This window comes from Equus quagga, chromosome 8 (genome assembly GCF_021613505.1).
Source record: "Equus quagga isolate Etosha38 chromosome 8, UCLA_HA_Equagga_1.0, whole genome shotgun sequence".
NCBI classification, from domain to species: Eukaryota; Metazoa; Chordata; class Mammalia; order Perissodactyla; family Equidae; genus Equus; species Equus quagga.
The window spans coordinates 108,143,147-108,168,049 of NC_060274.1; the positions used below are offsets into that span (position 1 = coordinate 108,143,147).

At 38.8% G+C, this 24,903-nt stretch overlaps 1 protein-coding gene across 2 annotated transcripts; it reads left to right on the top strand.

Annotated features, from left to right (window-relative positions):
* Positions 1-48: 48 nt before the first annotated feature.
* Positions 49-24,903, top strand: CALU (calumenin). Of its 2 annotated transcripts, none has more exons than XM_046669364.1 (7): positions 49-146; positions 8,913-9,144; positions 14,045-14,238; positions 18,015-18,181; positions 18,882-18,942; positions 20,897-21,096; positions 22,503-24,903. In XM_046669364.1, the coding sequence occupies exons 2-7, from the start codon at positions 8,924-8,926 to the stop codon at positions 22,605-22,607; spliced, it is 948 nt and encodes a 315-aa protein (XP_046525320.1). In that variant the 5' UTR covers positions 49-146; positions 8,913-8,923; the 3' UTR covers positions 22,608-24,903. The 2 variants fall into 2 exon arrangements, with proteins under 2 accessions (XP_046525320.1, XP_046525321.1); XM_046669365.1 differs by lacking the exon at positions 14,045-14,238 and adding an exon at positions 14,312-14,505.

The window sequence follows — 24,903 nt, forward strand, 5'->3', positions numbered from 1 at the left end:
TTAATGATTGGTCGGGAGGCCGCCGGCGAGGCGGCTAGGGGCGGGGCGCGGAGTCGCTTCCGGTTGGGCGGGGCTTGGGCGCGTGAGCTGAGCCGGTGGGTGAGCGGCGGCCGCGGCTCCCTGGGCTGTGAGCGCTGCGAGCAAAGGTAGGTACGGGGGTGCTCGGCGCCTCCTTCAGCAGCCTCGTCCTTTTGCGCTTTCTTTTTGTCCTGAGGCCTTGCTCCCGGCGCCAGCCTGGGCTTCTTTCGGTCGGGGCCTGTGTTTCTGCTGGCTCGGGACCGGGGCCTGAGTTGGCTCGCAACCCCAGGGCCCTCGGCGCACAGCCTGGGTGGTAGCCCCCCGCTCTCCTTCCCGCGCGGTCAGAGAGGGGCCTGGGACTCGCGAACTCGGGCTCCCGGCTGTGCGGCCTGTGGGTACTGTTTTGTGCCCAGCTTGCCACGTTCTCCGCCCCCGGGCCCCGCCACTCACTGAGTCCCTCGGTCACTCTTATTTGCCTCCTGAAGGTCGGAGGGCATCAGGTAGTGTTATTGTTAACAGCTCCCTGCCACCTCCCATTCACGGGCCCGCTCGTGTCCTCCAGCCCCGCCCCAAGGCCACATCCCGAGAGCGGGGTGCATCTGCCAAGAAAGTCGTGTTCGCTGACTTTGAGGGTGTAGAAACAAGGGGGAAAGAAAGCTTGAAGACACTATAAATTTTTTTTAAACTCTGTAATTTTAGAGAAAAGCGGAATGTTTCGAATTGCTTTGTTTGGCTGCGTACTTCAGTCAACGATGGAAAATAGTTTTAAAAGCTTCATTAGGAAATTGTATTTTTACCTTGTTTTGTTGCTTCTAGCCCCAGATCCTAGTTTGATTTTTGGCATGCTGTATTCAGAAGTAAACTTAATTCCCTACAGCTGCCCTGATTAAGACTATAGGGTGGTTTGCAGTTTTGAAAGCTGCTTTTGGGTCTCCTCTTAAAACGTTAGGCCTTTGATCTCAATTGCTAAGCGTGTAAACTCCCAGAGTAGTTTCTTTCCTATTCACTTCCTGGCATAGACTATAAAGTCAAGGTTAATGAATCAGGAATAAGGTTGCTTCTGATTTGTTTTTATAGCTGGACGATAGAGAACCTTGTAATCTCTGATAAATTATTCTTTGCCATAGAATGGAACTTGACGCAAGCTAAATGCATGTTTGACCTCCTTCAGTAAGTTTAGTTAACCAAGTGCCAAACAATGGCCATCACTGAAGAATTTATGTAGTATAGTACAAATGAGGGTCTAGAGATAACTCGTGAATTGTGTTTGTGTGTAGAAAGGATGAGTTTGCCCAGGCCTATTCTGAGTTTTACAGTCATTCAGGCATCTGCAGTAGGATTCTTTTGAGAATCACAACCAGGAGAACCATGAGCTGGCAAAGATGAATTGAGTACACCTGAGTGGATAGTACTCAGATACAGCTTTGAAATCAACTCATCATCACTCTCAATATAATTGTTTGCTCCCATTCATCCAGTGATGTGTCAAAAGGTACATATTGATGACATTTTATGTACTTTACACCAGTATAGCAGATCAGTACTTTGATATTAACACAGGTTTTCTGTAACATGGGTGTGCCGGAGGTGTTGGAAGGACAGAGGTAGCGCTATTGGAGATGCTCGCTAGGCCATAAGGTCCTAGATCCTCTCTCTATGAACTCTTAAATATGGGTGTTGATGTTGTAATTTATGTATTAGAGTTAAGACAACTGAAATAACACTTTGCCTGTTGCTGGCTGATGGCCGGATCCAGTAGGGGGCATTGGGAGTTTGGGAACACCGACAGGCAGGCACTACCTTGCTGCCAAGTACCGTCCAACTAATCCAGTAAAATGTACTGGTACATAAAAAGTGCAGGGCATTGTATTAGGGACTATAGAGGGATATTAATGTATCTTAGCTGAGATCCCTGCCTTCCGAAAATGTAGCACCCATAGGGGAGCTTACAGATGTCTCCTATAGGAGACAACTTGCAGTAGCCTATGCTCATTACTGTGGAGTGGTACAAGTTTTATAAAAGTTTAGAGGAATGGGTGCAGATCGCTTCCACCTGGAGTGATCATAGTAGATAGGTCTTTTCATCTAGGATTTTAAAATTATTTATAGACATTTGATACCAGAAGGAGGTTGAGCTAAAATAACTACCAAATTCTCAAGGGCTTTGCATGTTAGACACGCACAGCAAAATTTCAACTAGAAACCCAAGTTGCTGTCCCTACGCTTTGCATAGCATTTCTATCGCAATTAATTATGTATTAAAGTTTCATCAGCCAAAAGTAAATTTTTTTCTTCCAAATTTTCAAGAACTTTTTTCTTAAAATTTTTCACTCTGGCCAGAAAAATTTAAAGCTTGTACTGAAATATTTTGGTTATAGAACCAATGAAGCCTGAGGAATAGTTTGTCATTCTCAAAGCTTTTCTTCTACAGCCAAATTTTGCACTTTTATATTCTCAGCTGTCTTAGAAATCTATGCCCTCAGTCACACAAATAATTTGATTAGAATGTATTAATGAACTATTGTAAATTTGCTCCATCACTAAGGAAACATTGAATAAATGGTGTCATCATAACTTTTATCAAATCATGAAGGATAACATTATTACTTTAACGTGATAATCCATTGGTGGTACTTGTACTAAAGTTTTTAAGTGAAGAATATCAGATAGATAACCGGATAGCTTTAATTTCTAGATTTTGTAACCTGCAACTTAGTATGTATAGTTAAATTGCTATCAGGCTTTTCCCCCAAAACCACAGTGGAAGTAGACGCTTCAGTAGTGAGGTCCTGCTTTTGCTGCATTATAGAGGAATGTCTTTTTTTTGCTGAATATCCAGCTCAGAGAACTGGAATTTTACCACCACACCCATTTCTCCCACTTGTTAACATTGAGCAATGGGTCTTTGGTCAACCAGAATGACTGTGGGATCACTCAATGCTAATGTTCTTGAAAAGTTGAATTTAATCCAGACATCTAAATTTCTCTGAAGTAATTTACTTCAAGTGTTCTGTGACCAATGGATTTTTACCAAAAATGACTGGGAAGGAAGAGAGGAAATGGCAAAAATTTAGAACTGTCAAGGAAATTTTTGAATGGATAAAATAAACTGATTCTTAAGGCTCATCATTGTTATTGAAAGAAATTCAAGCTTATGCTATTAATCTTTTCTCCTTATTAGTTAACTGGAACAATTTGTGAAAATAACTTTGCAGAAGACCATTATTGATGAAATACTGCAAAAGGATGATAGTTAATTTGATATATTTTTGGTTCTAGCCCTTTAGTTTGTGTCTCTAACATGGCACTATCCAGTAGAAATATAGTATAAGCCACATATGTAATTTTAAATTTTAAGATGAAAATTTAAAACAGGTGAAATTAATTTTAATGATTTCTTTAATCCAATACATATAAAATACCATTCTTTTGATATAAAGTATAACACTTAAACCACATCTTAATTCACACTAGCCACATTTCAGGTGCTAAGTAGCTCCATGTGGCTAGTTACTGTCCCAGACGATGCAGGTCTAGATTTTTTTTTTTTCAAAGAAAAACGTTAGACGTGACCCTGGGTGAGGGAGGGATAGAATTTTAGAGAGAGAGACTATATGTCATTTGCGAAATGGGAGATGGGGAGATGCATTTTTCACAACCACTGATTCACCTTCTAGATCACATTAAAGTTCATACAACCAAATCCTTCATTTATATCACATATTTTCCTAATTATCCATTGATGTGTGTGTAGCTGTGATGATGGGGGAGGAGAAAGAGAAAGATCATTTAGCTTTCTATCATTCGGTTTTAGTTTGGTTGAAAAGAACGATGCTTCAGAAATAACTGCGCTAATGTACTTCTTCAAATGCCTTGTGTGAAAAGTTGTTTTGTACTCTTTTCACAACTTCCCACATAAAATATCCTTTATCTTGGGGGATATCCTTTATTTCTACCTGAACATTTTTAAGTGTGTATAGAATTAGATAAATCTAGTACAGTCTTTTTTTTAGTGTCTATATTCATAAAACAAGAGGCCTTTTGTTAAAGTATCTAATAGCCAGGAGTTGGTATATTATATGTGGGCACAAAGAGCGTTCTTGTTAGTGCCGTGGAGTCAATTCCAACTCCTAGTGACCCTGTGTACAGCAGAGCAGAGGCCTGCCTGGTCTTTTTGAAGCATTCTCTCACCTTCCAGTGCTGTGTCAGACAATGCTGTGCTGCTAATTCCTAGGGTTTTCATGGCCAGTTTTTCAGAAGTGGATGGCCAGCTTCTTCTTCCTAGATTGTCTTAGTCTAGAATCTCCACTGAAACCTGTCCACCATGGGTCACCCTGCTGGTATTTGAACTACCAGTGGCATAACTTTGAGCATCACGGCAGCACGCAGACGCCACAGTATAACAACTGACAGCCGGGTGATGTGGTTCACTGACCGGGAAACGAACCCAGGCCGCAGCAGTGAGCACGTCGAACCTTAACCACTAGACCACCAGGGCTGGCTAACAAAGAGCATGTATTTTTAAAAAAAGAAGTTGAAGTGCAGGTTTTTCATTGCCCAACTGCAGAGAGATGAGGGTAGGACCGTTGGCTTTGTCCATCAGGTGGTCCTTGATGACCCTTTTAGGCAGTTTCATCAGTGGTAGATAGAAAGCCAGATTTCAGGGTGACAGTAAGTGGTGAGGAAGCAGAGGCAACTTCTAGAGACTGTGTGGGTGAAGGAAGGGGAAGAGCAAGCTTGAAGGAATAGTGGGGGCTGGGAAAGACTGGTTTTGGATTGTGGAGACCTGAGAAGTGTTGATTGACAGAATGGAGGAGCCTAGGGAGGGGTGAGATTGAAAGTTTCGTTGAGAGAGGGGAGGAAAAGAGAGATGGATAAGTGATCACGCCAGATCACTTCGCCTTTACTCTGGAATTCTTCTCTTACCCTTGTATCAAGATGTTAAGCCTCAAACTTAAATGTAATTTTCCCTCTAAATCACAGTGAATCAATCTGTTACATTTCTATATGTTATATGTATCAAAACTTTGTGCAGTATCCTTGCCAGGCCCTGATAGTGTTAATGAGCTTAAGCATTTATTCATATTGTAACATTTGGGGGTTGCAAACGCCTTTAGGGTATTATGCAAGACTTGTTAGGATATTTTATTCTAGGGATGTAATTAATCCTTTATAAAATTTTCCTAAATGTGACATCCCCTAAATAATAGGCATAATGAAAACCCTCTGCTGCAGTGACTTGATTTTACTTGATTCGGTAAGTTTCTAACATTATATATATTTTTTTGGATACATCACAAAATAACAAGAACATATAATTTGTTTCTTGTCTCTAAAGTGTTTTATTTGTCTAAGGAATTATTTGTAGTTTGAGATGGAAGTTACATTTTGCCCTAAAATAAATCCATATTCATTTTGATGTTTCATAGAGCCAGTAAATCTCTTAATTTTCTCTTTACCATTCCACTGATTTGATCGATCAGTTGAATTATTGAAGGGTAGGCTGGGGTGTTATTCTAGAGTAGTATGTTTTACTTTAAAAATAGGGTTTATGTCTTAAGAATAGATATCTGTTTTTCCTTCAGTCTTCTCTTTCACTCTGGAGAAATGCCTTGAAAATGTTTGCTCTGGTACCTAATATTGAAAAGAGTTTTTATAATATTGTTTAAAGAGTAATACACACAAAAAGGTAATACACATGAGTGTGTGCTCATTTACGAAAAATAGGCAACACAACAGAGTACGGTATTAAAGTTCACACTGGCCTCACCCTACCACCCCTGTCTCTTCTACCTTGAGCCTAATGGTTACCACTGTTTACAGATAGATGTTTATCCTTCCACACTGTTTTTGTCCATATATGTTATATTTTATACAAACATAAACAAGCTGAGGAGGTTGTTTGGTTTTGCTTTTTACATAAGTGAGGTCTTGACATTGTTTTGCAACTTGTTTTTTGTTCACTTTGCGTATCTTGGTGAGTTCTCAGTTTCAGGGCAGATAGATCCACCTCGTTCTTTTTAACCTCTGTGTAGCGTCCCATAATATAGATTTAATATACATTTACTAGCTCTCTGGTTTAGTTTTCCATTTTTTTAAATTATTATAAACTATCATCATTGAACTCCTATGTACAAGTATCTTTGTGGATGAATTTGGGTGTTTCAATGGGATATGATGAAACAAAATGTTAATTAACTTTCAGAAGCATAGCTGAGTTCTAACATTGGTGGGAACAGCTTAAGAAAAGTACCACGTTTTCCCCTTTCTCTAAAGGTCTCCTGGTCTTGCTTTCACATTGCTTCCTGTCATGGGTTTTCATCAGTCTTAACCACCATCCTGTGAGACTCCCTTTTTTTTTTGAGAATGGGCACTTGAGGACTGACTGCCTCCTCTTATCTCCTTAGCTATATTTCTGTTTGTCTTATTGTCACTGTCCTGTTTACTCTAGAACACTTTCTACTCTCTATTGATGTATCCTCCTCTGCCATTTCAGAACCTTCCCACCCTCCCCCACTGAGCTGCTTTCCCTGTGGTTGCATACAGTGCCCTTGTGTGCCCTTTTACAGCCTGAACGTTGTTCATAGAGGCCTCAGGTTGTGCCTTTGTATTATCAATTCTCTAGGTTGTGTTGGGATTAAACATATTTCTCTATTTGCTTTCCTTCTGCTTTTAAGGCACTTTATATAGCATGCTCACCATTAGCTGTACTAAGCATTTTTTAGTTTATTGAATCCAAAGGACTCTATAAATCCAAGGTAATACAATGTAACTTCCTTCAGCGCATTAACAAGAAAAATGGATACATTGAACTATGTCTAATCTATTGGCTTAATTTCCTCATCACCTGGCGCAAGTTCACTCTCTTCATTCTAGTTCCCGAAACTTTGAGGCAGGATCAGATATATGCAATTTATTCATGTTAAGTATACTTTTGGGTCAGATTTCTTAAGACATCACTATGGCTGTTTGATAGTTTGGTTAAAGTGGTGGTCCTCACCCTGGATACCTTTTAAAAATAATGATTAGGGTGGGATTTAGTAGTCATATTTTCTGAAAACTCTCCAGGTGATTCTAGGGTGCAGACTGGACTGAGAACGACTAAGGTAGAGGCTATGCTGAAAGAATTTTCATATTTTGAAAAATATTTACATATAAAACGTGAGCCCTTCTGCTAGATCATTCCACTAGTGAGATCCTGGGGAAGGTGAAGTCTGTGGCTGGTTTAACCTGCAGAGTGGGACAAGGTAATGCTTTTAACTTTCACGTGATGCAGTGTCCCTCTGTACTAATACCTTGTTTTGGTTTCCTAGGGCTGCTTTAACAATTTACCGTAAACTAGGTGCCTTAAAAGGACAGAAATTTATTCTCTCAGAGTTTTAGAGGCTGGAAGTTAGAAATCAAGGTGTTGGCAGGGCCATGCTCTCTCTCTGAAGGCTCCAGGAGAAGATCTTTCTTTGCTTCTTCCTAGTTTCCGGTGATTGCCAGCAATCCTTGACATTCCTTGACTTGTAGGTGCATCACTCCAGTCTCTGCATCTTTTCATAACATGGTGTTCTTTTTTTTCTCTTTGTGTCTGTGTCCAAATTTCCCTCCTTTTATAAGGACATCAGTCAGTCATTAGATTAGAGCCAACCCTAATCCAGTATGACATCATTTTAACTTGATCACATCTACAAATATCCTGTTTCCAAATAAGGTCCAATTCACAGGTACTAGGGATTAGGACTTGAGCATATTTTTAGGGGGGATACAGTTCAACCCACAACAAGCTGTGTGCCTAATAACCACCTACCTATCCAGTAAGGGAGCCATTAGTCATAAAAGGAAATGAGTAAGAGAGAATGTGAAATTGCAAAAACTTATTCTCACCAGAGGGGGAAAAGCATCCAGAATCCATGCTCTACTGATGAAGGATTAGTTAAAATATGAATGCCTTGGAAGATCTTGCCCCTTGACTTTTAATTTTATGGTTTTTTCTCTAAGACCTTAAGCTTTCTGGATAGTACTGTGGGGTATCTTAGTGTGTGCTAAACAGGTTACTATATTGCAGCTTCTCTTCAATTTTTTTGGTCACATTTTTCCATAAAGTGTTCCAGCCTTGTGCTTGTTCACTAGAATCAGCTGTGACTGCAGAGATTCTGAAGGTATGGAGTAGGGCCTGGGAATCTGTACTTTGAATAGTACTCCAGGTGGTCCTTATGCCTGGGCAAGTTTGAGAAGCACAATATACGAAATGATAAAGCAGTTGCTATCTATCACCGCACCATCTGAATGGTTTGATCTTTGATGGTAATTTGAGGTTGAGCCTGGACATGGAAGATGAGTTGGTGCTGTAGGCCAAGGAAACCGCTCAAATATTTCATTGGTTCCTAATTTGATGCTCGTCAGAATCACCTGAGAAGTGTTTACAACTACAAATGCCTGGATTCAACTTCAGAGATTCTAATTCAATAGAGGAAATTTTTTTAAGCTTCCAAGATGATTCTAATAACTAGCTGGGTTTGAAGACCAGACCACTGATAAAGTACAAAAAGTAAAGTGTTTGGAGTCAGTAGGTGTGGATTTAAATTTTGGTCCTTTCACTTTTAAGTCTTATGAATTTTGGCAAAAGCATTAAAGTTCTGCTTTGGTATTTTTTTTAAAGAGAGACTGATCACAAGGTAGATGTTTTAACTATAATTCCTTGTCAACCTACAATCAGATGAAACTGGTGAAAATTTCTCACCATAAAACTGGAAAGTCTGATATTCTACCGTACTTATTTTATGGGTTAAGTAATGATATTTAGGATAATATCAAATTAATAGTTTAACTGAATGTGAGCTTTTAATTTCTTCTTTAATTATTAAGCAGAATGCTTTCTGAATTAACTACCTTTCTTTTTCTTTAAGATCTGATTATCATGGACCTGCGACAGTTTCTTATGTGCCTGTCCCTGTGCACAGCCTTTGCCTTGAGCAAGCCCACAGAAAAGAAGGACCGTGTACACCATGAGCCTCAACTCAGTGACAAGGTTCACAATGATGCTCAGAGTTTTGATTATGACCATGATGCCTTCTTGGGTGCTGAAGAAGCAAAGACTTTTGATCAGCTGACACCAGAAGAGAGCAAGGAAAGACTTGGGTAAGGTGCCAGCTCTTGGGGGGGCTAGTTACAGTAATAACATTTCTTTATAAATCAGCTCATGCTTTTTTTCTCTCCTGGCTCAGTCACCCAGTAAAGCTGTGATGAGCTACATTTTTGGAAAGCTAACCACAGAATTGCTGCTGCTAAAATTTAATTAAGTGCTTGCTTTATACATTTATCCACTGAATAACAGTCTTTACCTCATTCTACAAAGTCAAGTCATTTTTACGTGAAAGTACCAAATCCTACAGGACCCATCTTGAACTGCATCTTCTTGATCTCAAAGGAACATTGAGCTTCTCACTCCTGCTGCTTTCAATTTTTAAAACTATCTGTGACCTATTCATTGTTGCCTAAGCCAAGTCTTTGAGTAGATAATAAACTGCAAATTAGACTCCTGGACTAATTTCTGTAAAACTTATGATTTCCAAGAGTGCCCTTCACCCTCTTTGTTTTCATTCTCAGATATTTGCTTAATTAAAAACAAAAACCAGGGGCCATCCCAGTGGTGTAGTGGTCAAGTTCACACACTCCACTTCAGCGGCCCGGGGTTTGCAGGTTCAGATCCCAGGCGTGGACCTACGCACTGCTCATCAAATCGTGCTGTGGTGCCATCTCACATACAAAGTAGAGGAAGATTGGCACAGGTGTTAGCTCAGGGCCAATCTTTCTCACCAAAAAAAAAACACAAAACCCCAAAACAAACCCAACTTGCCTTTTAGAAGACTATAACAAGTAATGATCTTAATATCAGAGTATGAGTTGCTGTTTCAGTAACAGCCAGGTCATAGTCAGGTTCTGTGGCTTTCTCAGCAGACAGCTTTTTACCTAGAGAGTTGATTTGGTAGAATCCCAGTTGATAATTTCTAACTGAGGATCTGAGAATGTCTTTTTGGCTCTTCCAAAGACTTGCCTTTTAAGGAAAAGCAGGTTAATTTAGTGAACATTTTCTCCTCAATGAGCACCATTGGTTTAACTTTCTGAACTATAATCAAGAGATTTGTCTAGAAAGTTGTACCACATAGGAATTTCCAAAAATATTTTGCTGTCATAGGTAGTGCTGTGATTAGAAGACGTTATAGGATTTGCTTTGGTTAATACTTCAGTATAAATTTATTTTATTCTTTCATGAGGTTATCTGCTAACTGAAAGGTACAATATTTTGTTCTTAATCACTAACAGAAATAATCAAAAGATTTTGCTAGGTAGAGTGAGAAACTATACCAAGACATTTGAAAGGACGTAAACAGGAATATATTAGTGTCAGTTTTCTGTTAGGTTGCTTTTCCAACTCTGAGAGACTATGCCCACTTTTCATTTTACTCTTATAACTGTGCTAATATTTCAGACTGAAAATAGGGATGGGTGAGGGTGTTCACAGTCTTCATGTCTTGCCTGTTAATAACGTGCATGTCCAACCCACATTTTGGTCTGCGTATATCTATTTGCAGAATTAACTCTTAAATAATGAAGAGCCCTTGGGTTTGGTGTCAATCAGGATGTTCTGGCTCTTTGCAGGTAGTGGAATCAGTAGAGAGAAAATGTTCCTTTTTGACATCAGTGAATATCAGAAGTTCAACACATAAGCAAACTCTGTATTTGATTAGAATTAGATGGTTAAAATCATGTTTTTCATGGAATGTATGAATGAACTAAGTACTATTTGTTTCTCTCAAATTTTGGAGATAATGACAAATATGTCCAGTTTATAAGATGATGTACTGTTGGAAGCAAGAATTCCAGTTGAACTTTTTTTTTTAAACTTATATTCACTGGCATTTCTAAACATTGTTTTGATAAGTGACTGTACACCAGATGTTGGGAACAACAGATGCCCCCTCTTTTCTGTCTATTTAGAAGGCAAGTAATTATTAGGAGATAAGATCGTTGTTTATATCTGTAGTTGCAAAAATTTGCTATTTTCAAATCTTTAGTTATGATATCTAAAAGACCACAGGAAGCATTTTAAAACAATATACAGTTTTCAGTTCCTTTTTTCTTAATAAGAATGTTGACAAATAGAACACTTTTTCTTTCATGTGTATTCTCATTTCCCCCGCCCCCCAAAGAAGTCTAAGCATACTTAATTTTCATGTATGTGTCCTTCAAATGAGGGTTTATTTTGAGTTGGTGGTCCTTAATATAAAAAAGTTCTCACCCTTGATATATTTGCTATAGAAATGAACTAGAGCAGTTCATTCTTTTTTGGGTCACAGGCCCAGCCCCTTTGGGAATCTAATGAAAGCTAAGGACTCTTCCTCAGAAAAGTACACATATATGAATATATATAAAATTTTGCATACTGAAAATTTCAGGAATATTACGAACCCTCTTGGAACCCACTTACTGACCCAGATTCTTAAAAAACCAGTTTTCTTATGCCTCTTAAAATGTAGAGGCGTGTGTTACCTCTTAGGAGAAAGAACATAAGGTCCCCTAAGTGTGTTGTTTCTGTCCTGGAATAAATGCTTGGTTAGTGGCATTGTAACTGCATCTGTAGGGTTCTCCAGTGTCAGGAATACAACGCAATTAGCTTCATAAATTTACAGAGGCTCTTAAAGATTAGAGTTTAGAGCTTCATACCTAAAATAGAACGTGCCCACTTCCAGCATATTTTCACAGCTGCCTACAGGCTGGGATGGCCAGAGATAAGAATGACTTTTTATATTTTTTAATGGTTAAAAAACAAAAAAAGATGTGAAAGACCTATGTGGCCCACAAAGTAAAAAATATTTACCATCTGTCCCTTTCTGGAAAAATTTTGCCAACCTCTGGATTAAACCATTTGGGATATTTCTGTTGGAATAAATAGAATGGCATTCAGCCAGCTTCATTTAGAAAAGCCCAGTCATAAAGCTTTTTTTTTTAATTTTTTTTTTATCTGAGTGATCCTCCTCTGAGGCTGTTTGTTATAGTTTAAAATTTTCTTTTGGGAGTGGGAGGGGTTCTGATACCTTGCCCTTTTTTCCTTAATGTTGTAGTGGCACTATTGATAACCAATACCATTTGGACACAAACTGGATCCCATTGTAGATAATGCAGAAGTCTTTAATACTGGTATAACTTAATCTGTTAATATTATTGAAACTCTACAGGGTTAAACTTGCAAGAATTTTTTTGTCTTAGTTCCATGTAGATAGAGGAGGGTATTTAAGAGAAGACTTCTTATTGCTTTACCTTTTCTATTAACATTTTAGAGCAAAAGCTACAAGATTACACATTTTCTGGAGGAAAATGCTTGTTGATTATAGGATTGAAGTAATAGACAGTTATGGCTAACGCTATATCAAGATGAAAATCTCTTTTCATAGTGTTGCTAATACTCTAATTCTAATCACTTTCCAATATTGTATTCATGAAATGAACACAAACTGGGAAAAGACATTACTTGCTACCCAGTGACACTCTTTTTCGATCCTGCAAATAATAGAGGATAAGAGTATGGCAAGATTTCAATTCTGCTGGAAGTGGTGATTTGAAGTTCCTATTCCAAACTGGGCTGCTTACTTGTATGACTTTACGTAGGTTGTCTAAGCCTCTGTAAGTAGGTGATTGCGTCTTTAAACAGGAGTTTTCGTATCATGCACATATTTTGAAACCCTTAAATTAAGATGACAGAGCTAGAAGAAAGAAACTCATGAAGGGCGAAGTATATTCTTTATTTTTGTAGTTTTTGCTTTATTGTCTGCACTCTAACCCTCTCAGCTTATTAACATTCTCATAATCAAGGATATACTTTCTTACCACATAATTTCCTCAGAGTTCTTGGTTTTCGTGGTTATATGTAAAAATCCAGTTCAACATAGTGTATAATAAGCTGTTAGCCATTTTTTAGAATAAACATGCTTCTGTTTTTATATACCTGATTTTTTTGTTAATAATCTTGACTTGAGGCTTAAGTGATCCCAGAACTTTGTGTGTGCATATGTGAGAAAGATTGTCCCTGAGCTAACATCTGTGCCAATCTTCCTCTATTTTATGTGGAATTCTGCCACAGCATGGCTTGGCAAGTGATGCCAGGTCTGCACCCAGGATCTGAAGCTGCGAACCCTGGGCCACCAAAGCAGAGCACACGAAGTCAACTACTGTGCCACCGGACTGGCCCCCTGGAACTATTTTTGATATCTTTATATTTTTAATAAAAGTGTTGTCTCTGGGGCCGGCCCGGTGGTGCAGCGGTTAAGTGCACACATTCTGCTTCCGTGGCCTGGGGTTTGCTGGTTCAGATCCCAGGTGCAGACATGGCACCACTTGGCAAGCCATGCTGTGGTAGGCGTCCCACATATAAAGTAGAGGAAGATGGGCACGGATGTTAGCTCAGGGCCAGTCTTCCTCAGCAAAAAGAGGAGTATTGGTGGCAGATGTTAGCTCAGGGCTAATCTTCCTCAAACAAAAAAAGTTATCTTTTTTTTTAACAGCAGCTGAATTTTTTAAAGTCTAGTTTAAATTTTTGAATTTTTAGAAAACCATGTCAGTGGTTATTATGATTATTTACCAAGAACTCGAGATTCTCCTAAAAACAATAAAGAAAAATACAGAGATTTGCATGTTGTTTGATACAAAGAGTGGAGAACCTAGATAAGTATGAATATTCACTCCTGAATTCTAACCTTCGGCTGAAACCTACTTCTAAAGGGATAGACTGGATTTGCTTTTGGATCCAAGTGCACCAGCCATGGACTGTGCTTGCCTTATCCAGATGGCTCGTTACCGACCAGTAATGGGCCACTTAAGAGAAAAATTTTTAGTTGCCTGTCTGGCGCTTTTGTTCTGGAGACAATTTTTTATTTCCATGCTTTAGCCCTGGGCAACACCTGTGGTCACAGCACACACCTGGCCAAGTCCAGAGCCTTGTGTCCTTTTAACCTCTTGCTGGATTTCTCTGCATTTTCTACAGAAAGATTGTAAGTAAAATAGATGGCGACAAGGACGGGTTTGTCACTGTGGATGAGCTCAAAGACTGGATTAAATTTGCACAAAAGCGCTGGATTTACGAGGATGTAGAGCGACAGTGGAAGGGGCATGACCTCAATGAGGACGGCCTCGTTTCCTGGGAGGAGTATAAAAATGCCACCTACGGCTACGTTTTAGGTAGGTCCCTACTATCTGGGGGAAAAAGCCTTGTGGAGCCGGCACCTTGAAACGTAACTGTTTTGTCTTGTAGAATGATTGTAGATAAAATAGACGCGGATAAAGATGGGTTTGTGACCGAGGGGGAGCTGAAATCCTGGATTAAGCACGCCCAGAAGAAATACATATATGACAATGTTGAAAACCAATGGCAGGAGTTTGATATGAATCAAGACGGCTTAATCTCCTGGGATGAGTACAGAAACGTGACTTATGGCACTTACCTGGGTAAGGGGCAAGATGTCAGCCTGGCAAAGACCATGGTCTTGAGTCAAAGAAACAAATGGGTCACGCAGTGAAAGAAAGGAATAAATTGTGTTTATTTTAAATAGTTTGATGCTGAACTGATTTCCCTTTATTTTATTCATTTTAAAGTGTATATTATTTATTTTTTGATTTGTTTAATTTTGGTTTTCTAAGGTCTGGCATCTTCCGTATCTTTAGCATTTCAGATATATTTTAGCATTTTTCTTTCTGCCATCCCTCAGAGAGACTGTTTTTATAGTAGATCTTGTTTCAAAGGCTGCATTGTTCCAACAGTGCAAAGCAAGGGGCTTTGAGATGTCTCTTGACGTGGTCACGTTGAAGTGTTGCACCTGAAATTCAAACCAAATTAGAGTCCTTTATAACTGGTGAGGATAGAAGGAAATTTACTGTCTTTTCTTAATAAAATAAAGATCACATATAGTAGCTTTCCTTGATAAAAAGCTAACTATTTCAGTATGTCTGCTTACTGAAGTTTAGAAATGAAAATTTCCCATTTGTGTTCTCTGGCACATGAGTTTATCAGCCTGCTTTGCAAATGCTTCAAGGCAAATAAACGTGACTTGGATTGCTTTCTGTTGATGTGGTAGCTTGGGCCACCTGTTAGTAATTTTCTTTTACTTATTACACTTGCCTGCTGCTGACTGCTAGGTGGCGATCTTACTGAGTTGATGACTTTGGATATTTTTGTTAGGTTCCTCTGTTGTACATGGTTACAATTTGAGGAAAGAATGTATAAATGTTACTTTTTGCATTTTATCCTGGAAATTAGGCAAATTTTGGGGTTAAAGCAGGTGTTCACCACTGAGTAACAGTCAGTGAGTATATAATGATCTGTTTCCCTCGCTGGACAGCCAGCTGTCCATGTTAATTACAGAACTGCACGCATTTCTGGCAAAGAGACTTATTTCTGTGTTGGGCTTCTTCTCATTCCTAAAACTAAAGTGGCAATCTCTCTCCATGCTTGACTCTTGGCCAAGAACTAAACATAGCCTTCACTCAATTAAAAACACATGTATTAAAACGTCAGCGCAAATGGAGAGGCATCAGTGCTTCTTGCTCTCTGAGACCCAACACCCTCCTGATTTATTTAGAATTAATGATAACTATAAAGCAAAGGGTAAGCTATTGGTGATCTAAACAGAATGGTGTGTTAATAAATCTCAGCTCACACCTAGACACTCACTTGCTGCCCAGAATGAATCTTAAACTCTTTGTATGATTATGTGCATAAAAATCTGTTGAGAGCTCTGTTGCCTCACAGGGCAAATGATTCAATGTAATGGGTATTTCTACTGACTGAGACTGCATAAGCTGAAGCATTGGCTGGAGAAGCAATGTCTTTATAAGGCATCTTTCCCTACAGGCATGTGAGTGGACAGAGCTCAGGGGGTAATGAGTCGGCTTATTGAAGGACTGAGGTTTTTTTTGAGAGTGTGTTCCTGATTCACTTTTGAGTTCAGGTATAAATCATCTAGCTTTTAATTAAAATCTATCTTAATCTGCTTTCCACAAAAGGAAGGTTAACACTCTCTCTGCCCCAAGTAAAATATGAAATACTAAGATCCACCCTGCTTATCCCAAAACTAGATCAGAGCCTCCCCAAAGCTGTGTGCAGGGCAGCAGGGAAGTAAACTTATGCAGCGCTCCAAGCAGTGACGATAGGCACATGAGTCATTAAAAATAAGTTTTATATCTTCCTCTTTCTTCCTTATATGTGTGCATGCTATCAGGCTACTTGATTCCAGTCACCACGTTTTACCCTAAGGAAGAGAGAAGGACTCTTAGCTAAGAATCTAGTCTTAATGTATAAGTTGTCTGTCTTCTGTTATCTTTATTCATTTATGTTACATAGTTGGTATTGAAACTATGTTTTGAAGAGGTGACTTAGTATCTGAGAAAGATGGTATTTTCCTTAAGTTCTCCATCTCCAACCTATTATGGTTTTGAGTATAAACATATATGGTCCCCAAAGCCTCATGATTCAATAAGCTGTCATACTGAATTTTGACACTCAACAAAGAATGAAGCTTCAAGCTTTTCAACTCTCAAAATAGAGCAGTAGTTTTTTTTTTTTCAACTGTGCTTAAATTATGGGAAGATTGAACTACAGTATGAAAAGTCAGCAGTGTGATGTTATTGTTAAAGGGACCCCGTGGGTCTTTTTATAAAACCAGTGCCATATCTTTTTTATTTGATCAGTATGTTGTAGGAGCAATCATTTCTTACCTTTAATGTGATGTCTGTTACTTTTTAAAATATCTTCACATGTTATCTTATTTAGTCCACACAACAACTCGGATTGAAAAGGGTTTTTTTCCTTTTCTGCAGTTAACATCTTCACATTTTTCCAGCTTAAAGAAACTAAATTTCGTTCTTCTAGATTCTTATATAGAGACTGAATAACTACTGCTTGTGCAGTTCAACATCCTAACAAACGGTTAGGTCCAAATTCAATTCGTTTTTGATCTAATGTTTATTTTTTGTAACAGCTTTATTGAAGTATAATTGACATACGATACACTGCACATATTTAAAATGCACAATTGATGAGTTTGACATATGTATTCATCAGTGAACCTATCACTACAGTCAAGATAAATGAACATATCACCCCCAAAAAGTTTCATGTCCCTTTATAATCCTGCTCACCTTCCCTATCCCCTATCTGTAGGCAACCACTGACCTATTTTCTGTAACTCTAGGTTAGTTTGCATTTTCTAGAATCTTACATAAATAGGGACAAGCAGTGCTTGTAACTCATGGTAGCTTTCTGAGTTGGCTGAAAAAACTAAAGTATGACCTTTCAAAGAGTGGTGTTCTGTTTGAATCCAAGTGGCCTTAATATGGGATAGAAGGCCTTTGATATCTAGCTTCTTGATGGGAGCCGAATGTTTAATAAAAATTGCAATAGCTAACTTTCTTAAAAGCCAGCTATATGCCAGGCACTATTCTAAACACTTGGATTTATTTGCTCATTTAAACCACAAAACAATCCTACGCGGCAGGCACTGTTATTATCTCCATTATACAAATGAGTAGATTGAAGCACAGTTAAGTTACTTGCCTAAGGCCACACAGATAGGAAGTGGTAGAGTTAGGATTCAAACCCAGACAGTATGACTTTAGAACTGCCAGTGTCCCCCAGATATAACTAGAAAACTTGAGCCCTTTAATATCCTTAACACCAATAATATTCAAGCATTACATAATTGTTTACATAGTCTAGCAGCCAGGGTTCCGTGTTGGATGGCAAACATTTATATTCAACTTGGACCTGACTTTGAGGCATTTGATTACTGGAGCTTTAGCCCAAAAATGAATGTCTTTATACTGTTGGAATTTGACCTGTGTAATCCGGGGCTATTTCTTCATTGATTGGTTTATCTTTCTTGGAAATTGATTCCCTAGCCCACACATTTTCATGTTTTTTGGAAGTCCTTTAAGATTTGACCTAAATTTTTGTTTTCTAGATGATCCAGACCCTGATGATGGATTTAACTATAAACAGATGATGGTTCGAGATGAGCGGAGGTTTAAAATGGCAGACAAGGATGGAGACCTTATTGCCACAAAGGAGGAATTCACAGCTTTCCTGCACCCTGAGGAGTATGACTACATGAAAGATATAGTAGTACAGGTGGGTGAGAAAAAGGATTCTCAATGGAAGCTCAGTTTCTTTTTCTTGCTTACACTGTCTTTCCTCTTTAGCTTGTCCTCTGCATTTACAGGAATGACTTGCTGTACAAGTACTGGCAAGATTTGGAGTCCAGGCTCTGTCACTGTGTTTTTCTGTGACCTTGATCAAGTCATTTATCTTAAGTGTCTTTGGCTTTCTGTTTAGTATGACAATATTTAGCATCAGATCATGTATTTTGCCATTTCATTAGTAGCTTCATATTATAAGCACAGGAGGAAATCCTATTGTTAAAAAATCCTATGACCACTGATCAGACACTGAGTGATTACAGTGATACTGAAGAATTCTCACAGAAGGCAGCTAGCTATAAACCAGACTATAGCTATAGGCGTACTTGCTGGTCATGTCTGTTAGTATGACTTTAGCATGACTAGGGCAACCAGATCATCATGGGCTTGATGGGGTGGTTTGTTATTAAGCAGTGCTGGTGTTCCTCCAAGAAGACTCATAGTTATTTTAGGTTGAAGCATTAGAAATTGATAGTGTTTTACTGGTTTTTTAGCTAGAAAAACAGCAGTTTCCTATGGTTTAACCATATTCACACACATACACATATACTAGTATATTTGTACACATATATGTGTGTGTTTTAATGAATGATAAATGCCTAAATACTAACTTTAATAGTCTCTTCGTCTAGGAAACAATGGAGGATATAGATAAGAATGCTGATGGTTTCATTGATCTAGAAGAGTATATTGGTAAGTCTATTTCTCATAGTTTTTTTAGAAGAAGCTGAGAAGCTTTGGAAGATATGTTCACCCATAGAAACAATTTACCCCAGCTCTCAGCACATCATTAAGCCAGACCAGTGTGAGGAGAAGTGGCTCATGATAAAGTATCTGTAGCCCCACTGTCCAATTAAAATGTAAATGTGAGCCTCATATGTAATTTTAACTTTTCTAATAGCCACATCAGAAAAAGTAAAATAACCAGGTGAAATTAATTTCAATAATTTATTTTATTTAGCCTAATATTCTAAAAAACCATAGTTTCAACATTTTATCAGTATAAATTATTGAGGGTTTTTTTCTCATACTAAAGTCTTCGAAAGTATGTTTTATACTTACAGCACATCTCAGTTTGAACCAACCACATTTCAAGTCCTCAATAGCCTCATTGGCTAGTGGCTACCTTACTGGGCAGCACTGATACAGCGCATCCCAGATGCCCTGCGGACTTGACAGTAAAGAGTTGCAGGGAGCTTAGACTGGCATTAGGAAGCCCAGGAGAAGAAGGTAGGGAATGGAATAAAAGAGACAGGTGGGTGATAAGCAACCGGGAGGGGCTGACTCCTCTTAGAGCCTTTCCCTTTTTTTTTTTTGGATGCTACACCTTCAAGGCTAATTTCTCTCAAAAAGTGTTTTCATTATCCTTGGAATAATTTCAGAATTTCCCCCTTGCTTTAAAAAAAAAAAGGAGCTGCATCTCGTAGCAAGTAGTTGAGCATTGTTTCACAATTACTAAAATGGAAATTAATATAAGTAAAGGAGAAGAGATGGATGACATTAAGACTTTTGTTACAAATGTCATTCCTTTTGAAAGATACTAGATAATTTTGTATTTCACATCCTTATATTTACTCATAGTAACTTAATTTTAGTATACCACTGGTTTTATTTTTCATATATCAGTTTGTTTTTAGACCTCTGAACTTTACCTGAAATATTTATTTTAAGTGTGAAAGGGAGACTTAAGCCCTGCTTCTGTCACTTAAACTGCATTGAACCAGTCACTCTTTTACTCAGATTTTGTCTAATTATACCTGCTATTTATTTTCTAGAGTTATCCCAGTTGAATTACTCCTTGAATATTGACCACTTTTTTCTTCTAAGACTCAATGATGTACCTTGAGTTTTTTAGAGAAAGAAGGATGAGCAATGGAAGATAGGATTTTTTTCCAAAATGATTTTTTTTTAGTGGAGTTCATCAGCATAGTGGAAATGAGTGCCTGGGTGCATTTACTGAGCTCGTTTCAAAGTTGAGTATTTCTACTTTTAAATATTTTATCTTTTCATTCTTGGGTTTTTCCACTTTATTACCATTGCTGAAACTGAGGAACTCATTTGAACCTCCTGAGGAAAGGAATTATGTTTTATAACTGTTAAGTAGCATCATTTATTAAGCATTGAGGCCAAAAGGAGATATTTCTGTCTCCCTCCCCGTCATAAGATTCAAGGGCAGAGGAATTGTATCTTGAAACTACTAAAACTATCAACTGTGTGTATGTTGCTTTCTTTTGCAAATCAACTAACGCGAACACTTACGACGGGGGTGCTGGGCTTTGTAAAGCTAAAAGTCTCCCAAACATTGTCTTCCAGTTTCTAGGGATGTGCTAGTTTCTGCCCTGTTGACAAGAGAGATTATAAAGAAATAAATGGTCTTTGCCTCTTACATTTAGCGTCAATAAGAAGTCCCCAGAGATACACCGTTGAATTGTTTTTATTCTTTCAGCTTATTATAGAGCATTGCAAATATAGACAAAATCAGATAGAATAGATAATGAATCCCTGTGTACCCAAGCCCACCCCCAACACCCATGAGCCCATGGCCAGTCCTTTCAAATCCACATCCACTTCCTTACCTCCTTTGTTATTTTGAAGTAAATCTCAGTCATCTTCTCATTTCATTTGTTTGTATGTCTGTGCACACAAGGTGACATGTACAGCCATGATGGAAATGCCGATGAGCCCGAATGGGTAAAGACAGAGAGAGAACAATTTGTTGAGTTTCGAGATAAGAACCGTGATGGAAAGATGGACAAGGAAGAGACCAAAGACTGGATCCTCCCCTCAGACTATGATCATGCAGAGGCAGAAGCCAGGCACCTGGTCTATGAATCAGACCAGAACAAGGTAAGTCTGGCCAGGCCTCAGCAGTCTAGCAGTGATCCAAGTCTGTTTCCAGGGGATTGCCTAAAAAGTTCCTATTAAGGTTCATAGAGCATTTAAGGTCTTAATTAGTCTAAGTCTGCTACGGATCTAGAGTTGGTGATTGAAAACTTAAAGGGCAGCACTAGCTATCTGATCTCGTTTAGAAATCCCTTTGCCCAGTGTTCATAGCTTTGGAGGAATTCAGCCTTCAGAAAAGAGCCTCTGTATGTAGCCTATGCCCAGCATCATCTGTTGTCTTTGGATCTCCAGGAAATTTTCTTTGCTTTTTTATTTTCTTTGTTCTTTTACCTATTATAGGCTCATTTTGCCTACTCAAAGCTGGTTATTTCCTTCTTTAAGTCAAATATGCTTTTTAAAATTAAGTCCTTTGTAGTAGGTTATAAATCAGCTTTTCTCTGGATCCTGTTAAAATTGTCCTTGTCCCACAACTAGAAGGGCCTGCAACTAAGATATACTGTGTACAGGGTGGGGTTTGGGGAAATAAAGCAGAAAAAAAAAAAGATTGGCAACAGTTGTTAGCCCAGGTGCCAATCTTTAAAAAAAAAAAAAAAATTGTCCTTGATCAGTTATCTGAGGCATTTAGTTCATTAAGAGTGGTGTTATCACTAAGCCCGGTCACCTTTTTCAGAGATTTGAATGCTCTGCTTAGAGTAAGCTGAAAATCAATCTAAAGATGGGGGGTTTTAGTATCCTGAACATTCTTTTAGTTAGGCTCATTTTTAGTTTCAAATGCATTTTCTTCTCATCGAGCCTTTTTAAAGGTTAGTCTGTTTTGAGTTCTTGCTGAGTCACTTCAGTAGCCAGATGCTGTGTCCTGAGATATGTGAGAAAAGGAAACTCAGGTAGTCGTCCCTTGGGAGTCTGGCCTAGCTAACTTTTGAGATGAGTGTCTGAGCCTTCATTTGAGTTGCATCTGGAATCTGATTGGTGGCTAGGGCATAGTGGAGGTAAGGACTAGGCTTGATATTAGTAGATTTCATTGTTGCTGTTAGGCAGAGACTTTGTTCACCTTGAAGTATTTTACCCAGTTCTTCTTGACTATCTCTTACTCATATCTAGGAGATGTCCCACATTTTGCTCAAAAGGGAGTATTATCTTCTCAAGAAACAAACCCATGTCTCCAGCATTGAGTCATTGAGCTATATTATTTCCATTCTTCCGCTTTTAACTTTCTTGATAAGAAAAGTGTATTAATCGCTATTTTCTTCCGTGTGTATGGGTAGGCCATGGGGTGAGAGTTGAGTTCACATTTAATTTAGTGGAATTTAGAATCTTAAATCTTGACTAACGCCTATTCTATAGCAGTGTTTCTAAATTTAGAATGGGAGATATATTTTGTCTGAATTCACTGTTCTCTCTAATTTCAGGATGGCAAGCTTACCAAGGAGGAGATTGTTGACAAGTATGATTTATTTGTGGGCAGCCAGGCCACAGATTTTGGTGAGGCTTTAGTACGACATGATGAATTCTGAGCTGCAGATAGAGGAACCCACATTTCTTCAAAAGTAATTTATTTTTACAGCTTTTGGTTTCACATGAAATTGTTTGCGCTACTGAGACTGTTATTACAAACTTTTTAAGACATGAAAAGGCGTAACGAAAACCATCCCGTCCCCATTCCTCCTCGTCTCTGAGCGACTGGAGGGAAATCGTGCTTCTGAGGAACAACTCTAATTAGTACACGTGTGTTTGTAGATTTACACTTTGTATTATGTATAACACGGTGTGTTTATTTTTATATTTGTTCTCTGGTTGGGAGTATGATATGAAGGATCAAAATCCTCAACTCACACTTGTAGGCAAACATTAGCCCTTCACTCTTTCTCGACCCTTACCATATAATTTTTATAATTCCGACTTAACTAAGCCTGAGATCAATAAGAAATGTTCAGGAGAGAGAAAAGGGAAAGAATATACCCCACAATTTGATTTAGAGAGATAACACTTAATCTTGACTATTGAAAGTATATGTCATCAGTAGTAGGAGCTAGATATTCCATTCAGCTGCTTCAGGTCCAGCAGCTGATCCTGGTGTTATCTGGGCAAGGACAGATCCCTGTGCTGTAAGAAAACTTGGCTCAACTTGATTTCATTCATTCTTTTTTTCCTTTCCCATAGGACTAGCTGTTTGCTAATTTTGTCAAGCGCAGCTGTGGTGGGAAGAGTTAGGGCCAGTGTCTTGAAAATCAATCAAGTCGTGAGTGTGATCTCTTTAGAGAGCTATACATAGAAACAACTGGAAAACTAAAGGAAAAATACAAGTGTTTCCAGGGCGCACACTTTTCTGGGTGTGCATCTGTTGCAGTGCTCAAGACTGCCTTGCCTATTGAATCACTGTAAGTGCCCCATTTGGCTCCTATTTCCCCAGGTGTTCCGAGGAACTAGTCTTGCTTTCACTGCAGTTAAAGTGGACTCCTTTCCAATCATATCATTGAAAGTGCCTTGAATGAAAGAAATGATCACTGAATGAGGATTCTCTTAAGAAATCCTAAGATAAAGAGAAGATTATTTGGACCATCCTATATGGCAACTTAGAACCTCCCACTATAGTGGGGATTTTTTTCTTCCCTTTCTCTTTCGGACAGTGGTTAAATAGCAGTATTAGTTAGGAGCTTGGTTGCAGTGTTCTTATCTTGTGGGCTGGTTTCCAAAAACCACGTGCTGCTGAATTTACCAGGGATCCTCATACCTCAGAATGCTAACCACTTACTACCAGGCCTGTTTTTGTGTCAGCCGGAGAGCTTGAGCTCAGACTCAAAGATGAGAGGGCCTACAGAGAGGGCTCTTTGGTTTGAGGACCATTGCTCATCCTTCCTGCCTTTGATCCATCATTCCCTATTCCCCCATCTCCTCCGACTCCCCGCTGCCAAAAGACAAGTTTTTCCTGGATCCACAGATTGCCAGTCTTCATCAAAGAGAGGGCTGTAGAAAGAGCTGAAGAAACCATCCTCTGTTCCCAACTCACTTTACCCATATTTTACATGACACAAACTATCTTTTTTGGTCCCTTTCTTACAGTTGGACCTCTTTTGAGAAGAATTATTATATTCCAAGTCTTTAGCCCTCAGGTTACTAAGATAAATATATGTATATTTAACCTCTATTATTTCATTTATCTTTCTGGATAATACATTCAGGTGGTGCTGGGTGATTATTATAATCTGAACCTAGGTATATCCTTTGGTCTTCCATGATTGTGTTGAGGTGGGCTACTTGGCCTGGTAAAAAGCCACATATTGTGTAACTTCACCCTGGCCTTCACACTGACCCCTTGAGAGTGGATAAACTCTTTAAGTTTAACCCCAATATAGGAGAATGAAAATTCTCTGCCCTCCAGATTCCCCATTTTTATTGTTAAGAAGACCAGAGATAATTAATGATGCCACCAACCCAGGCGTAGGTAGAGAGGGCACATCATGAGCTGTAGGCAGGAGAGCCTCACAGCTCACCAGGTGCAGAGAACCCAGGCCTTATGTGAAAGTCACGCACCTAGAAAGCAAACCTTCATCTGCTAAGACGGCAACTTCTGGATGCTGGGTGCTAAGCAGCAAGCACTGTAATCTCTAATAATCCCCCTGGATTATCATTTTGGTTTAAATCAAGCTTGAGGCTGGTGAACAGTAGCTGCACACCCACATTGTGTGTTCTGTGAATGCTAGCTCTCTTGAATTTGGATACTGGTTATTTTTTATAGAGTGTAAACCAAGTTTTATATTCTGTAATGCAAACAGGTACCTATCTGTTTCTAAATAAAACTGTTTACATTCA